Source organism: Acinonyx jubatus, chromosome C1 (genome assembly GCF_027475565.1).
Source record: "Acinonyx jubatus isolate Ajub_Pintada_27869175 chromosome C1, VMU_Ajub_asm_v1.0, whole genome shotgun sequence".
NCBI lineage: Eukaryota > Metazoa > Chordata > Mammalia > Carnivora > Felidae > Acinonyx > Acinonyx jubatus.
In genome coordinates, this window is record NC_069381.1 from 19,036,227 (window position 1) to 19,053,567 (window position 17,341).

At 59.1% G+C, this 17,341-nt stretch overlaps 1 protein-coding gene across 2 annotated transcripts; it reads left to right on the forward strand.

Annotated features, from left to right (window-relative positions):
- The first annotated feature begins 400 nt into the window (after positions 1 to 400).
- SELENON (selenoprotein N) lies at positions 401 to 17,341 on the forward strand. 2 transcript variants are annotated; one of them, XM_053209250.1, is made up of 12 exons: positions 401 to 607; positions 1,366 to 1,483; positions 5,106 to 5,236; positions 8,171 to 8,383; positions 8,541 to 8,752; positions 9,325 to 9,462; positions 11,084 to 11,165; positions 11,555 to 11,743; positions 12,061 to 12,166; positions 13,411 to 13,523; positions 13,617 to 13,718; positions 15,011 to 17,341. In XM_053209250.1, the coding sequence occupies exons 1-12, from the start codon at positions 416 to 418 to the stop codon at positions 15,179 to 15,181; spliced, it is 1,767 nt and encodes a 588-aa protein (XP_053065225.1). In that variant the 5' UTR covers positions 401 to 415; the 3' UTR covers positions 15,182 to 17,341. The 2 variants fall into 2 exon arrangements, with proteins under 2 accessions (XP_053065225.1, XP_053065228.1); XM_053209253.1 differs by having other exon boundaries at positions 8,628 to 8,752.

A 17,341-nucleotide genomic window follows, 5' to 3' on the forward strand; every position in this document is an offset into this window, starting at 1 on the left:
CGTTTTAGAAAGCAGGTGGGATAAGGGGTACCCTCCTCCGGCCGACAGAAGGGGACGCGAGGCCTGGCGGCCCACGAGTGCCCTCCCCGGCGACACCCCGCCCCGCCCCGCCCCGCCGCCTCCCTGGCCTCCGCCGGGCGGGCCGCCGAGGCCGCTTTCTCTGCGGGAGCCCAAGCGCAGGGAGGAGGCTCGGCGACGGCGGGGCCGGGCTGGCAGGCGGGTGGCGGGGAGTCCCGGCGCGGCGCCCCTCCGCTGACTCGCTCGGCTCGCCGGGACGCTGTAGAGCCGGCACCCGGCGCGGGGCCCGCGCCCGCCCCCCACGGCCCCGCCCCTCCCCTCCACTCCCCTCCCCGCCCCGCCGCTGCCGCCCAGCCGCCGCCGCCGCCGTCGCGAGTCCGCCAGCCCCGCCGCCGCCATGGGCCGGGTCCGGCCGGGCGAGCGCGGGCCTCCCGGCCCCGGCCCCGGCCCCGGCCCCGCCGCTCCACCGCCCGCGCCCCGCCGCGCCCGCGCCCTGGCGCTGCTCGGGGCCCTGGTCGCCGCCGCCGCCGCCGTTGCCGCCGCCCGGGCCTATGCCCGCCACGCCGAGGCCCAGGCGGCCGCACGGCAGGTCTGGCCCGCGGGGAAGGGCGCGCGCGGGGCTCACCGAAGGCCTGGGCTCGGGGGTCCGGGGGAGGGGGGCTCGGAGGGCGGGGGGAGCCTCGGAGGAGGCGAGGGGAGGGGCTCGGAGGGCGGGGCTCGGAGCGGGCGGCAGCGGCGGCGGCGGGGGGGGGGGGTGGTGACCGGGGTGCAGAGGGAGGTGTGGAGTGGGCGGGGGAGGGGATGGGGAGGCACGGGTTGGAGTTGGGGCAGGGTGAAAGGTCAGGACCGGTGGGCCGGGGACGGTGGCCTGAAAGGGAGGGAAAAGGGGTGGGGAGGGTGGGTTCGGGCAGACTGCTGCGGGGAGGCGGGAGCATCGGCCCCGTGTGCGGCAGAGCCTGGGACAGACTGGAGGGGCTGTCCAGAGAGGTGACCTGGACAGAGGGAGCGAAGCTGTGACCTGGAGAGCCTGGTGGGGACCTGGGGAGTGCCGGGACAGTGTCGGGGGACAGGAGAGGACACTGGCGAAAGAGTGAAATGGAGACGGGGCCAGATGGAAGACTAGGGCAGCCTTGGGGGGTAGTGGATGGTGGATGAAGGAGCAGAGTGAAGCAGGGACCCGGCCGGGGACTGGGGCTCTGGGGTGGTGCAGAGGTGACATCTGAATGGGTGGACTGGAAGCGTCCTCAGAACTCAGGAAGGAGGTGGTGGGAGCTGCCCCCTCTGCCGCTTTGGGACCCCAGCTGGGTATTCACGTGGTGCTCAGCGGAGCCCCTTCCTCCCAAGCAGGAGTCAGCACTGAAGTCCCTGGGGACAGAAGGCCTCTTTCTCTTTTCCTCCTTGGACACAGACCGGGATTTGTACATCAGCCCGGAGGAGTTCAAGCCCATTGCTGAGAAGCTGACAGGTACCAGGAGAGGCTGGGGACTGGGGTGGGGAGCACCGAGGCATGGCCCTCAGCTTCTTGGCCACTGTGTTTGCTCTGAGCAGGAAGGCCACCTGGAGAGGGAGATGATGGGTCCTGACGGCCCTGGGATTCTCCCTGCCCTGACACTTTCTAGTTGGCGGTTTGGGCGAGCTCTTCTGGCACCGCCTGAGCCTGTTCTCAAGTGCAAATACTAGTTAAGGTTGCCTGACCCCTTCCAGACATGACTTGAAGCACTTCATCTGCGTTCTCTCTTTAATTTGCACGGTGTCCCGTGAGGTAGCCGCTGTCCTAATTCTCGCGTTTATAGTTGGAGAGACTGAGGCACAGAGCCAGGATTAGAACCGGGGCCATCTGGCTCCAGGTCCTGCACCTGTTCACAGGTTTGAGGGTTAGAGACAGTACCTGCAGAGTATACAGTAGCTAGCTTTCAATAGGAGTTCTCACTAGTATTACTCAGTGTTAAACTCTGCTTAGGTGCTGTCAGATTCCTAGCCCGTTCTAGCAATCCATTTTTATCTAATTGTAATCAGTTATTATTTTTTTTTTAATAAAGATGAGGGCCTGAATCATTCTAATGAATTGTTAAATGCCTCTCATTGTCTCACCCTTGCCCCAACCGCTGTGTCCGTTTCTCTCCCATTTCTTGAACTTGGGATCTTGTTATCCAAATTGGTGGGTGTAAGTAGGTCAGTAGATGATGGCAAAGGCAAGGGAGGGATGCCGGCCGCTCTCGGGCGAGTAAGCACCAAGCACGTGATGGGCTTTCCGTGTCTCAGGCTGGGTCAGGGAGGTTGGCCACTTGCTGGCCCAGTGACCACAGTCCCCGCCAGAGGAGGAGGGTTAGTTGAAAAGTGTGAATTTGCTGGAGCAGATGTGTGTCAGTGTCTCTCAGTGACGTTCAGCTCTGTCGCGAAAGCAGATGGGCAGGTAAACGGGTCAGCCTCGTGCGGATTTGCTTTGACCTTTTCTATCTGCAGACACTTCCCTGAGCATCCACACGGCCTCCTCCTTGTCCTTTTTTATGGACAGCGAGAGTGGGTTCCCTCATAATGACAAGCTCTCTGGGCTTGAGGGCACTTTTAATTTTTTTCGCATTTATTTATTTTTGAGAGACAGAGACAGCGTGAGCAGAGGAGGGGTAGAGAGAGAAGCAGACGGAATCCAAAGCAGGCTCCAGGCTCTGAGCAGGCTGTCAGCACAGAACCCGACACGGGGCTTGAACCCATGAACCAAGAGATCATGACCTGAGCCGAAGTCGGATGCTCAACCGACTGAGCCACCCAGGAGCCCCCCCGCCCCGCTTTTTTTTTTTTCACATAAATCTTTTTCTCCACCAGGGGAAAATAATCCCTCTCTCCATTACCTCGTAGGCCACTACGAGGGCAAAACGGAACCAAGTTTCAGGAAAACAAAAACTAAAATAATTCAAAGCCCAAAATATCAAATCTATGCAGGAAACAGAAGCAGGCTGTCTAGTTGGTACAGTTATGAGTGTGTTTAATTTTCTTTATATCTTAAAGGTTTTACGAATTGTCTGTATTGAGTCACTTGTAAGGAAATAAAACTTTTTATGAAAAAAAGCAGAAGGCCATAAGATACTGGACACTGTTATTAATAATTATCTCTGATAACAGTAAAAGAATTGAAAAAACTAGGCAGGCCTAATAAGCTTACACATTCCTATTGTTCCCTTCCTCCAAGGTTTCCTGATTGCTCTTTGGAAAGTTTTGCTGCATTGGCTTACAAATGCAGAAATAACAATGGTTCTTTAGAACAGGGGTTTGCATCAGGAGCTGCTGGGTAGTACTGATTAAAAGGGCAGCTTCCTAGGGGCGCCTGGGTGGCTCAGTTGGTTAAGCGTCTGACTTCGGCTCAGGCCATGATCTCGTGGTTCGTGAGTTCAAGCCCCGCGTCAGGCTCTGTGCTGACAGCTCAGAACCTGGAGCCTGCTTCGGATTCTGTGTCTCTGCCCCTCCCATGCTCATGCTCTGTCCCTCTCTGTATCTGGATAATAAATAAATGTTAAAAATTAAAAAAAAAAAGGGGGGGGCAGCTTCCTCATTCTAGCCCCTTAGGATTCTGGCTCAGTAGGTTTGAGGAGGATACGGGGCATCTGTAGTTTAAAAAGACATCCTGAGTGATTCTGATGATTCCTGGTTAAGAACTGCTCCGCACGCACCCAGTTGGTCTGTCAGTAGGTTCATCAGCAGATGCCAAGCATCATCTCTGTACCACGAACCTGCCCGGGGACAGCAGCCATGACGAGACCTTCCACTCACTGTCTTATTCCTTAGAGGTGTCCAGGGCCCCTCCCTCCTGTTAGTCACCCCTTCTGAAATAGGCTTCATTTCTCCCTAAACCTCCATCATGACTCTGTCCACACTTGAAGGGCTTGGACTTGGCTTGCCTCGGGCAGGAAAAGATCTAAGAAATCAAGTTCAGCCACTGCCACTGCAGCCCCTCCTTTTACGGACGGGGAAACAAGGCCACCCAGAAAACCAGGGAGAAGCAAGCATCCTCTCTTCCAAAGGAAGAGGACGTTGTAGCCGCAGAGCTTATGACGCCAAAGACAGTGTCAAAGGTGGTTTGTTTCTCACTTTCATTCCTTGTTCTGATCGAGTCTCTGACAAGCGTTCGTTTCCTCACGAGGCCCCCATGACAGGGACATGCAGGGCAGCACGGTGTTGATTCCCCATGTGGGAAAACCAGAGGGGCTGAGGGATTTGCCCCAGATCACCCAGGAGATGGAACCGACCTCAGCCTAGAGCCCGCGTGCTCTCTTCTCCAAGCCCCAGACAGTAGCTTCTCTTTGGTGCTAGGATCCCGGCCGCCAGGAGAGGCAGCTGCCTGCCCACATGTTGCCTTTGGTGGGCCCAACACCAAGTTCATCTCGGACTCAGTTTGCAGAACAAGGGAGGGGGGACGAGAGTGGCCTTTCTGCAGCCAGCTTGGCCTGGTAGAGCACGGGATGGAGTCAGAAGAATTTGGTTTGAGCCCTAGCTCCGTGGCAACCCGACCCTGAAACCTCTGGTAGGAGTAATATAGGTCAAGTTTATTATGGGTTCACTCTGTACCAAACCTGGTGCTACCGCTACATGAATTCTCTCATCCCGTCCTCATAACAAGCCACTGGCCAGACATCATACGGCTGCTAAGGGGCAGGATTTGAACCCACCTCACCTGGTGCCTGAGCCTTTAAGGAAACTGAGTCTTTGAGATCACAATGCCCTCAGAAGAGGGTCATGGTTGATTGTGGGTTTAGAGTAAAACAAGCCTGGGTTTGAATCCTGACTCCCCCCACTACCTAGCTGTGTGACCTTTGGGAAGTGACTTCACCTCTCTGAACCTCTGCTTTCTCATGTGTGAGATAGAGTTGGCAATGATGGTATTCTCTGCTTCTCAGAGCTCCAGGGAAACAAAAATGTGACACTTACTTGTCATTACTTCGGTCCGTTAACTGTTACTCCAGCTCCAAGCCTGGCTCTCTCACTCACCTGCTACTCACCTGTCTCTTCTCAGGGCTTCCCCTTCCCGAGAAGAGAGGCCCTGAAGCCTGAGAGCAGGGCCCCTCTCCGGGGACCTCACTGACCGTGTCTCATAGGCTCAGCTCCTGCTGCCAGCTATGAGGAGGAGCTGACCCTTGACCCCAGCGAGGAGACGCTCACCATAGAAGCCCGATTCCAGCCTCTGATCCCGGAGTCCATGACCAAGAGCAAAGATGGGTTCCTGGGGGTGAGTTTGGGGGGGGGGGCAGGGGAGACTGCTCACGGGTGGGACCACAGATACAGAATCATCTGTGCACACGCACCTTCACCTCCTGAGAATCGGCCTGTGCCCTGCTTTTCTTTCCTTCTTTCCTTTCCTTTTTCTTTTTTAAACTTATCTTTATTTTTTAGAGAGAGACAGAGAGCACGCAAGTTGGGGAGAGGGGCAGAGGGAGAGAGAGAGACAATCTTGAGCAGGCTCCACACTCAGTGCAGAGCCCCATACCGGGCTCGATCTCACCACCCTGGGATCATGACCAGAGTTGAAACCAAGGGTTGGACGCTCAACCGGCTGAGCCACCCGGGCACCCCCTTTCCTTCCTTCCTTTATTAACTGCCCTCTGTGCCCCCCAGTGTGCCAGGCCCTAAGGGGTCCAGAAGTGGGTGTGGTGCTGACCCTGTTGTCTAGGACACCGTCTGGTGCAGGAGGGATAAGCATGAGCCCCTAACCCAGATGGGATCTGGGCTGGCTTCCTGGAGGAAGAATCTGATAGAGACTGCAGGAGAAGGGGGCTCAGCCAGGGGAGGCAGGGGGAGAAGGGCCTGGGCAGAGGAAGCAGCAAGAGCACTGGAGACTGTGGAGGCAGGCGCCTCACGAAGGCTCGTTACTTTCTGTAACTCGGTCTTTCCCGAGGCTGTGAGTTTCTCAAGGGCAAGGGCTGTGACCTGAACCTGTATGCATCCTCAGGCCCCTAGCCCCATGCCTGGCACCTGACAGCCGCTCTGCTGAACTCTGTTGAACCAGACCTGAGGTTCTATCCCTGGCAGGGGGTCATAGGGTGGGGAGGGCACCTGACAAATGCTCTCCTGAGCAGCCCCGCCCCGACCTGAGGCCTCACGGCCAAGGTCTCAAGCCCACCATGGCACCAGGGCATCCCCACACCCTGCCGGCCTTCCCGGACCTCCCCCCACCGGCTTGCTCTGTTCCAGCTGCTCCAGATGTTGAGGCTTTGTTCCAGCTGTGAGCCTTCTCGTATGCTGTTCCCTCTACCAGGAGAGGCTTTTCCTCTTTGCCCAGCCCACACCTACTCAGCCTTTCTCCTGAAATGCCACTTCGGCATGAACAAAGGTCTGAAGGCAGACAGTGCCAGGCCAGTCACCTGAGGACAGGGAGCTGGTGCGGCTGGACCCAGAGCACAGGAGACACATGCAAGGGCATCCTGGTCAGTGCGGCTAGAAAAGAAGTCACCAGACTACGGAGGGCCTTGGTTGCCTGACTTTGGCCTTCATTCTGTAGCAGCAAGTTACCACAGCAGACTTGGAAATGGGAAGGTTCCCTCGTCAGATGCTCGGCAGGCCAGCAGCTGGGGAAAAATGGGAGACGAGAAGACCAGTTCTCGGGAGGGAAGAGGAGGTGGGGGTGGGGAAGCAGTGATGATCGAGAGGAAGGAAAGTGGGGGTTGGGGCTGGAGGGGTGGCTCAGGCTTCTGGCTGGTGACCAAGTACAGGGTGGGCCCTTGGCCCCATGGGACCCAGAGCAGGGAGTGGGTCTGGTGGGGAGGGCATGAGGTCAGTCTGGACGCACTGAAGTCATGGTGCCTGGGGACATCTAGGGGGACAGTCCAATAAGTGGTTGCAAACACAGGTTTGACCTGCAGAAGATCTGGGTGGGCAAGGTTGGCAGCGATAGTTGGTTGAAGCTGTCCGAGTAGATCAGTCCCTGGCAGAGCAGTGAGGACGGGGTGGGACTGGCAGGGTGCCTGGGCACAGATGCTCTTATAGGAAAGATGGGTCAGGAGCAGTGCCCCACAGAGCGCAGCCCCCCCCCCGCTTGGTGGACAGCTCCCCCTGCAGGGGTGGCCAGCCCTTGGGCAGGACCCAGCAGCAGGCAGCTCAGCCTGGCCCTGCACAGCGGGCCCTGCTTGGAGAACCTGCCTGCTCGGTCCTCTTGGGGATAGCTCTGAGAACCCCCCTCCTCCCTCCTCGCGATGAGCCTGGCCCCCCACCACTACAGAGGCGTGGAAGGGAGAGGGAGCCTGCTACTGTTGAAGACCTGGCAGCTCCCTGGTGGCCAAGTGCCACCCCCCGCCCCCCACAAGGTGCCAGGCACTTGCTGTCCTGGTGGCCACCACCTCCATGCGACTCCTGCCTGGAGCGCAGAGGGCAGGGAGGGGCTACAGAAGGTGGAAGCTGCAGGTGTTATTGGAGGATGCCTTCCAGATCCTGCCTCAGTGTTCTAGATGTGCAGACAGTCAGGCCTGCACAGTCTGACTCTCGTCCCATCCTGCACAGCAGCTCACCAGACGGAGAGGGCACCTTACCAAAGTGACAGGAGATGGCTGAGGGACCCCAGGCATGCCAGGTGCCTAGCCACCAGGGTGCTGGCCACAGGGGAAGTGGGCACTCCCTGGGGATTGCCTTCCTGCCCCTTCTCTGTGGTCACATCCTGCTCTTTGCCCCAGAGATTTCCCCCAAGGTGGTTACCACCTTTCTCCTCAGACCTCCCCCCAGACCCTCTGCCCCCTCGGCAGGACATTATCCTGGGGAGGAGACTTGAAGAGAAGAAGGGGAGGGAGAAGGCAAGGCTGGCAGAAGGCATGGCAGGCAGGGGCAGTTGGGGTCACCAGCTGGTGCAAAGGAGGGAGGCAGGACCATGTGCCAGTGAGGCCTGGGACCGGGGCCGTGTGACTGGGCTTAACCAGGGAGAGAAGAGGCAGGCCGAATCCCTGCACAGAGCACCCCCACCCCCACCCCTGTACTAGCCCCGGGTGGCCCTGCTTGCCTGGGGCCTGGGCTTGGCCTGAGCAGGCCGTGGGGGTGCCGCTTCCTGGGCTGGGGGCTGGTGGAGGATGGTGGCGTGAGGTGAGCCTCGGCTCCAGGGAGACCTCCAGCCACTCATGGAATGGGGACCCCCACATCGTGGTTCTCAGCGCCCCAGGGCTTCTGCTTTCCGCTGCCCCAGGTCTCCCGCCTGGCCCTGTCCGGCCTCCGCAACTGGACGACTGCGGCCTTGCCGAGCGCGGTGTTTGCTGCCCGACACTTCCGGCCTTTCCTTCCTCCTCGGGGCCAAGTGGAGCTGGGGGAGCCGTGGTGGATCATCCCCAGTGAGCTGAGCGTCTTCACCGGCTATTTATCCAACAACCGCTTCTACCCACCACCGCCCAAGGGCAAAGAGGTGAGGGTTGCCTGTAGTGACTCTGGGGCCCTCCACCCAGCCCCAGCCCACCCACGGCCCCCTCTGCACCTGCTCTCCACCTGCTCCGCACCTGGACCCCCAGTGCCAGGACCACCCCGCCTTCTCTCCTGCCTCCCCTTCCTCACCCCCACCCCAGGCCCAGGCCTGCAGGTCCAGAGCGGAAACTCACCTAGGGGATCAGGACCCAACAAGCCGGCACGGGTCTCCACTGCCCTCCCCTCAGGTCATCATCCACCGGCTCCTGAGCATGTTCCACCCTCGGCCCTTCGTGAAAACCCGCTTTGCCCCTCAGGGGGCTGTCGCCTGCCTGACCGCCATCAGCGACTTCTACTACACTGTCATGTTCCGGTGTGTAGTCCTCAGAGACCCCTCCTGGTCTCTCTGCCCAGCTGGGGACCCGGGGGAAGCACGGAAGGGCACAGCGCCGCGAGGGCAGGGCCTGCCTGGTGGCCCCCAGTGCCACCGCGTACCACCCTCTGGTCTTGGGCGAGCGGTGTTGGCTCTCTGGGCCTCGGTTTCTTCATCTGCAGCTGGGGGTGGTGGTGACTTCCTCCTAGGAACAAGGGGAAAGCGTGGTGCTTGCGTAGCATGAGGCCGGTGGCTGTGATTGTCGCCCGCCCAGAGGGGAGTGTCGAAGAGCGGTGACACCGGGTCACACCCCTGCAGAAGCTGTGAGGGCTCAGAGGACAGTTGGTCACACGTGGCCTCCAGTGAAGGCGGAGTGTGAACCGGGCCCTGAGGGCGGGCAGTGCTTCTAGGGCCTCGGGGCTTCTCCCTCCCCAGCCCTGTTCTCCACACAAGAATCTGGCCAAGGGTTCCCCAGCTTTGGCAAAAGAGCCACAGTGTGGTGGCGGTGGGGGTGGGGGGGAGGGCTGCAGCTCAGCAGGGGGCTGGTCCCAGCCAGGCTCCTCTCCCCCCAGGATCCATGCCGAGTTCCAGCTCAGCGAGCCACCTGACTTCCCTTTCTGGTTCTCGCCGGGCCAGTTCACTGGCCACATCATCCTCTCCAAAGATGCCACCCATGTCCGAGACTTCCGGCTCTTCGTGCCCAACCACAGGTGGGAGCCTGGGCCCGAGGCCAGCCCTGCACCCCACCACAGTTTGCCCTGCTCCCCGCCGCCCAGCTCCAGGAGCTCAGGTGCAGGGGCCCCGAGGCCCCCTCAGTCGCTGCCCCTCCTTCACTCCCCAGAGCCACTTCTCTTGGGGGAGGCCTGGAGCTGACCCAGGAGGAGGCAACTTGAGGTGAGCTGAGGTGGGTCATTCCATCACCTGGCAACCATGGCCCAGTTGGCCCGGACTGCCAACTCTGTGCCTGGGACCCAGGGCAGCAGCCAACAGACCCTCCCCAAAGCTGGAGCCCAGTGCCCTCATACTGCTCACAGACCTCCAACAGACCTGTAACCACAGCTTGCTCATGTCCCTCTAGGGGAGGGCTGGCAGGTGGGCAGGGATCTGCCTGGTCAGGGTCCAGGAAGCCTTCCCAGGGGAAGAGACATCTAAGCAGAGACCTGGGGGGTTAGGAGGGTTTAGCCAGGCAGAGGGAGCAGCATGTGTAAAGGCCCGGGGGCAGACCCTCCACCACCTGTACTTGCTACCTCAGGCCCTGGGGGGTAGAGGGCAGGGGGCTTCTGGGAGAATTCCATGCCGGCTTTCCTGTGTGCCCAACCTGCTCAGGATCAGCCTCTTGTCAAGAGCATGGGACCCAGAGGGCCTGGCTTCAAGTCTTTCCAGATTCCTCCCTGACAGCAAGAGGCTGCTTAGTAGGTCTGAGTGACCCAGGACAGGGACAAGACCTTGGCTGGGAGGCCCATAGTAAGTCTCCACCGTGGCACCAGTGGGTTGCATGGCTGTGGGCAAGGCCCCGACCCTCTCTGGGTCTCAGTTTTCTCATCTGCTAAATGAAGGGATAGCTCCAGGGCAAGAGTGATAGTTGGGATAGCCTGGGAACAGAAAGTTGTCCCCAGGAGCCAGAGTGGTTTTGTCTCCTTCTCCTCAGCTGTAGAGGCTCAGCCCAGGGCACACCTACCTCCCTACCCCCCTCCCGGCCCCCCAGAGTTGGAGGTGGGGGTCCCGGATTGGATGAAACAGGGCAGGGGCAAACGACCAGCCCCAGGATCTCCTGAGCCTGTGTCTCAGGAGCTGGCCACAGGGCTGGCTGCCCACCTCCTCCGGCCAGCTCCCCCGGCCCAAGGTGGGTAGTTGTCGGTGCTGGGCTGCCCTCGTGTGGCAGATGTGCAGATGGCTCGTGGTGGGGCCAGACTTCCTGTGGGAGAGGGCATGCAGGGGAGGCCAGCTCAGGGAGGCCGGTGCCAGGTTTTCGCCCCTGCCCCTCTCTGTGTCCTAGGGGAGGCACTGATGATCTTTCTACCTCAGAGTCTTGAGCAGCACTGGAGACATGACCTGGAGATGTGAAAGCCCTTTGTGAACTATAAGGGGCAGGGCCAGTGGAGTGTTGTGTGGTTGCAGTGCCTTAGGCAGAGGCAGCCCAGGGACAGAAAAGGGCCCAGCCTCGGCTGTCAAAACCCCAGTGGCCCCGAGACCACTTGGGTTCACCTTGCCAGGCCTCAGTGTCCTCATCTGTAACACAGGGAGAGTTGTGTACTTCAAAGTCTGACATACGGTTAATGGGCCTTGGTGGTGGGGGTATTCGGCCCTGGCCACCCTCTCACCTGTCCCCAGGTCTCTGAATGTGGACATGGAGTGGCTGTATGGGGCCAGTGAGAACAGCAATATGGAGGTGGACATTGGCTATATCCCCCAGGTGAGCACACAAGTGGTCCCGACCCAGGTAAGGAGACAGGATTCAGCTGCAGGGCTGGGTGTCTCAGGCGGTCCAGGGTGAAGGACAGAGCCCCTGGCAGGCCGAGGCCAACTGTCCCCAAAGCGGGATTCTGGGAAACCACCAGACCCTGCACAGGAAACCCACCAGCTGTCTTCGGCCCCCAGGTGGCTTCACATAGTAGAAGGAGCCCCTGATGGACACTGGCTCTGTCCCAGACTCACTGTGGCCTTGACCAGGCCCTGCCCTTCCCAGAGCCTCAGTTTCTCTACCTTTGCAATGAGTGGGATATCTTTGAGGGTCTCTTAAGGATTCTTGCCCATCTCTGAGACACCCTCACTGATGTCAACCCCCACTGACCTCTGGGCCAGATGGAACTGGAGGCCGTGGGCCCATCGGTGCCTTCTGTGATCTTGGATGAGGATGGCAACATGATCGACAGCCGCCCACCCTCAGGGGAGCCCCTCCAGTTTGTCTTTGAGGAGATCAAGTGGCAGCAGGAGCTGAGCTGGGAGGAGGCTGCCCGGCGCCTAGAAGTGGCCATGTACCCCTTCAAGAAGGTGGGGCTGGGCAGGCGTGAGGGCGAGGGGCGGGCTCTATGCGGCCAGGGCTGGGGGAGCAGCAGGTGGGTGCTAGTCTCCAGGCTGGGTACAGGGCCTGCTGCTGAGGCCACCTCCCTGCAGGGCCTGGCCAGGGGCTTCTCTTTCCTCTCTTTGGCCATTCAGAACTTGGAGGAGGCATTCCCGTGGCTCAACAATACCCTTTCTCACACACACACTCACACTACAAATACACGCACACACACACACTACACAGAGCTCCTGAACAGGACCCTAGCCTCACACTGTAGCTTCTCTCTGTCTCCACTTGGCCCCAGGTCGCCTATCTGCCATTCACCGAGGCCTTCGACCAAGCCAAGGCCAAGAACAAGCTGGTGCACTCAATTCTGCTGTGGGGGGCCCTGGATGACCAGTCCTGCTGAGGTGAGGGAGACCCTGCCAGTCTGGGGGAGATACCATACCTCATGGGGTACAGGTGGCTCTGAGACCAGCAGGACTGTCCTGTTGGAACATAGCGGGGAAGGGACTTGGGGACTACACAGGGCAGGGGCTTGGGAGAAGGGGTTGTGTGCCGAGCTCAGAAGAAGCTGCTGTTCGCAGTAAAAGGGGCCCAGCTTGGTCATTTTCAGCATGGAGACCTTGGCCAAATGACTTCCCCTCCTTTTTTTTTTTTTTTTTTCCAATGAAAGGGAAACTTTATTGAGGCCCTAGGGCCTTGGGGCTCTGGCAGGAGGCCGCCCTGCTGGCAAAGGAAGAGCTGTTGGAGAGGCCTTATTTGACCTTCTTCACCATCAGGTTCATGTTATGGTCTGAGACTCCCCTCCTTAAGCCTTAGCTTTCTCAACAGTGAAGGAGGGGTAACATACTCACTCCCAGAGTTGTGAAGATGGATGTAAAAGTGCCTGGGCTCTGTGAAGTGTTGCACACAAGCGAGAGAGAAAAATAGTGCCAGAGGCTGGCCAGGCATTCACTTATTCAGAAGATTCACCCAAGGCCTACTAGACACAAAGATTCTGGGTGTCCGACAATGGGCCCAAAGATGAGTAAAATGGTGCCCCTGCCCTCATTCAGTCAATCGACAAACCTCTTGGGCACCTCCTGCGCCAAGGCGTTGGCCTGGTGCTGAGAGTCTTCTAATAAGGAAGTCAGAAGTGGTCCCTGTCCTTGGGGAGCACGGTGTGTGCAGAAGGCAGACGTGGAGTGAATAAGTTCAAGTGTGGGGTGGGGAGCATCACCCAGGGGAAGATCCAGAGTGTGACGGGGGGCTCAGGGAAGGCTTCTTAGAGATCGTGGTTTTAAGCTGAGACCTGAAGGATGAGTAGGAATTTATCAAGTGACAGGAGGAAAAAGTGTTTAAGGTAGAACAATCCGTGCAAAGGTCCTGGTCCACAGAGTTTAAGTGGATTTAAGAAGCTGCCACTGTCTGCAAGTCCCTGGCTGAACCCCGCCCCCCCCACCACAGATCTCCGCCCAGGATGCCAGTATATTATTGACTGCAATGGCAGCTACCCAGTATTCGGCACCTACTCTGTGGCAGGCTCTTTGAATCTGTTATCTCACTAGCGTGCACAGACCATTCTACAGCCCACGAGGCTTATTACCCAGAGAAAAGCTAGTAGGACATGGGAGCGGGCCTCACTCTTCTCGCCGTGCTGTTCCCTGAACAGGTTCAGGGCGGACTCTCCGGGAGACTGTCCTGGAAAGTTCGCCCATCCTCGCCCTCCTTAATGAGAGCTTCATCAGCACTTGGTCCCTGGTGAGGGAGTTGGAAGACATGCAGGTGAGTGGCAGGCAGACGGGAACAGCCCCGTGGGAGGCCCTGGGAGAGTGCTGGAGACTGAGGCATCAGGAGCGCGCCCAACTGTCCCCACAGAACAACCAGGAGAACCCGTCCCACAAGAAGCTCGCAGACTTGCACCTGGAGAAATATAGCTTCCCCGTGGAGATGATGATCTGCCTGCCCAATGGCACCGTGGTAGGCAGCTCCCAGTACCTGCACCCAGCCCGGGCCAGGAGCCGCGGGGCGGAGGAAGCAGAAAGCAAGGGCACGGACTTACAGATCGCCTCAGGCTTCAGGGCTGGCTCCCCTACTTCCTGCTGGTCTCCCAGCAGCCTGAGCCTCACTTGTCCCCATCTGTAAAGTGGGAACTGTCCTGCCCGCCCTGCCTGCCCCACCAGGTGCTGGGACCCTCCCGTGAGAAGGAGGACCTCAGTAGCACTTTGGGGATGGGGCAGCCGTGAGCACGGGCCGGCGGCAGAGTGGACAGGAAGGGCAAGCTCACCCTGGACCATTGTGGCCAGCTCTGGGATGGAAGGAGGAAGCAGGGGCCAGGCCTTGTGACAAGCAGAGAGGACCAGGGGGCCCCAGGCCGAGCCAAGCTGCAAGACCCTACCTCTCCTCAGGGGCCCCTACGAGCACTCACACACTCGACACTCTTGTCAAGGTCTCAAACGGCTTTGGGAGATGGACAGTCACGAGTGCCCATTTTGCAAACATGGACACTAAGGCTCAAAAAGGTGCAGAAACTTGGCAAAAGTTGCACGGTTAAGAGATGCAGCTGGTTTTGAAACCAGGCCTGCCCTGTGAGCCTCAGAATCTCCTGCCCCTTATCCTTTGAGTCCTGAGGGATGGTTAGTGTGGGACTGCAGGCCGTGGGAGGGTGACCAGCTTCCCCAGGCTTTCAGGCCGGGGAGCAGTGGGGGAGCCAGAGCCGAGGCCTGCCTGGAAGAGGGCCACTGCTCAGCCCAGCAGAGCCCGGCCGTGGCAGGGCCCTGGCCTCCCAGAGCTCGGCAGACAAAACTTGGCCTGGGGACCGTGCTCTCCTGCTCGCTTGACCTTGTGTTTCTTGGCTCCTGTACTGGGCACCTGCCCTTAAGGAGTGGACTAGCCAGTGTGAGAGGCAGAGGGAGAAGCGGGCACACAGAGTGGGTTGGCATTTTGGCCCAAGGGAGTGTGGGGTTCATGGGTCACAGGAACGGGGGGGGGGGGTGAAGAGGGGCCGTGGGGGGTGGGGGCGAGGAAAAGGCGGAGAAGCAGGAGGTCCCCGCCTGGCAGGTGGGGTGTGGGAGAGGTCTGCCGGCAGAGGGCCCTGTGTGCGCAGAGGTGGGCGAGGGGAACAGCCTCTGGTTGGCGTCTGCCCTGCGTGTTTGCCATCTGCCTCGGAGCGAGGACAGTCAAGGCCTGAGCGTCCCCTTTTCCTAAGAGAGCGGGAGCAGACAGGGAGCAAGAGGGGCCCCCTCGCTCTCCTCACCCAGACCCTCTCCCAGGTCCACCACATCAATGCCAACTACTTCTTGGACATCACCTCCATGAAGCCTGAGGATATTGAGAACAACGTCTTCAGCTTCTCGTCCACCTTTGAAGACCCGTCCACGGCCACCTACATGCAGTTCCTGAAGGAAGGCCTTCGGCGCGGCCTGCCCCTCCTCCAGCCCTAGTGTGGCCTCAGACCATGAGAGGCCAGGCTGGACGGGGTGGGGGGGAGCTGAGGCGAAGGCCTCCAACACTGAAGACAGGCCCCTCGGGCTCAGAGCCAGCGGTCTTGGCACATTTCAAACTTCGGGCACCCCCACCCCGCCGCTCCCAGGCTGCCTGTGCGGTCGGAGGTCAGTGAAGGGTCAGACAAGGGGGTGCCTGGGGTGACCGGACGGATGAACCTCTGACTCCAGCTGCCACCATTAGCCCTTTACCACCCACGTGGTTCCAGAAGCTGCTCAGGACACCAGAAACGGGACCTCAGGTCATCTCCCTGGACCTCACCCACTCAGGCACGAAGCCCAGGTCCTTGTGGGGTGAAGATCCGGGAGGCGTGGTGCCAGGAAGACAGGGCACCCCTCTCTCCTTACATTCACCGCCCCCCTCCCCCGAAAGAAACGTTAAGAAGGCCCGGACTGGGGGCTGGGGAGAGGTTGCCAGGGAAGCACTCTTGTTTGTCTGGAGCCTTCTTCCTGGCTGCCCTCCTATGCCTGGTGTCCCCAGGGGAGTCCGTTTTAGCTGGAGACAGCCTTCTGGAGGCTCAGGGAAAAACCCTCCAGAAGAAGTCACTGTACCCCAGACCTCAGCTCTCCAGACCACTCAATCCAACCTAATGATAGGGCCCCAACCCCTGATTTGGGACTTGCTGGAAGCCAGCTGCTTGGGGAGGTTCACTGTGAAGTAGGCTTCTGCTCTTAGCAAGGGAGTCCACTGAGGAGTTTCCGAGGCCCAGGGCCAAGGCACCCCCACCTCCTACCCAGCAGGGGTCACAGTAGGACTACTGGAGCCAGCCCCCTGCCCCTCAGGCCCCAGCTCCACAGAAGTGTAGCTCAGCCAAAGAACACAGCCTCCCCCAGAGCTGTCAGGGCAGCCCAGACCCGCGTGCCCCCCCCCCCCCCACCGAATGGCCGTTGACCTTGCTTGGCCTCTCTTAAGGCCTTGGTCTATGTCCCAAGCCACTGACTACAGCCAGTCTTTTTTATACCTGCAGAAAAGTGTTTTTACGTGAAGTTTCTCACAGTTTGTAGATATTTTTGATAACCCCAACACTGAGGAGAAAGAAGGGGCGGTGTCTTCCCCCAGCAGCAGCCCCATGATGGCTGGGTCTGAAATCCTAGATGGGCCCAGCTTGATGTCTTTGCAGCTGCACCTATGGGAAGAAATATTCCTCTCTTCCTTTTCTTCCAGCTTTTTAAAAAAGAAAGTCACTGTACCCCCAACCCTATCCTTGTCCTCCACTCAGGCCCATGAGGGTCCCTGGGCTTTCATTAAAGCCTTGGAGCCAAACCTCCCCAAACCCTGCCCCACAGGGGCTCACTCTTAAGCCTGGAAGAGGAAGGCAGACACTTGCTCGGACCACTCCTGGGCCTCCCATATGCTGAGTACCCCTGCCTGCCATTGAAGGCATACCGAGCCTTCTCTCTCGGGCACTCTGTTAACTTTACTTCTATTTTCTCATTTAATCCTCACAACCTGTGAGGAGATATTAATCGATCCCACTTTGCAGATGAAGAAACTGAGTCTCAGGGAAGTGAAGTGACTTGCCCAAGGTCACTGAGTGGTAGAGTTGAGATTCAGCCTGTGTCTTGATTTTGGTGTTTTGGTTTTGCACTGCACCCCCACCTCTCTCCCCTACCCATTTTCACTGAGGTGAAAAAGTTCAAACCAAAATGTCTCAGCCCCCTCTGATCTCCAGACAAAATGAGGCATGAGCCAGCAAGCTCAGCCAAGTTCTTTGTGTCCTTTCTGGGAGGCAGTGCTTCTATGCCCCTTAAAGGGAGGGAGGGCACCGAAGTCTGTCTCAGTGCTTCCTGGGGTGGGTGGTAGTAGCGAGTCCCATGAGCCACCCAGTGTCAGCAGAGACTCCACCTCCCTACCCCACCCGGCAGGCTCTTCCCCTCCATGATGGTCCAGGAGGGCCCACCCCACACTGAGCAATCCTTGTCCCTTGTAAGGCGCTGGTTGCTTGGGCTTTCTGATCTTCATCTCATGCCTTTTCCTGACCGCCCCCCCCAACTGTGCCTTGAAGCTCATGGTGGGGGAGGGCCCTAGCTGCCCTCTTGTCACCCCTCTGCCACTTCTCTCCCCTGTCCACATGTCTTATAATAAAATTGGAGAGACTA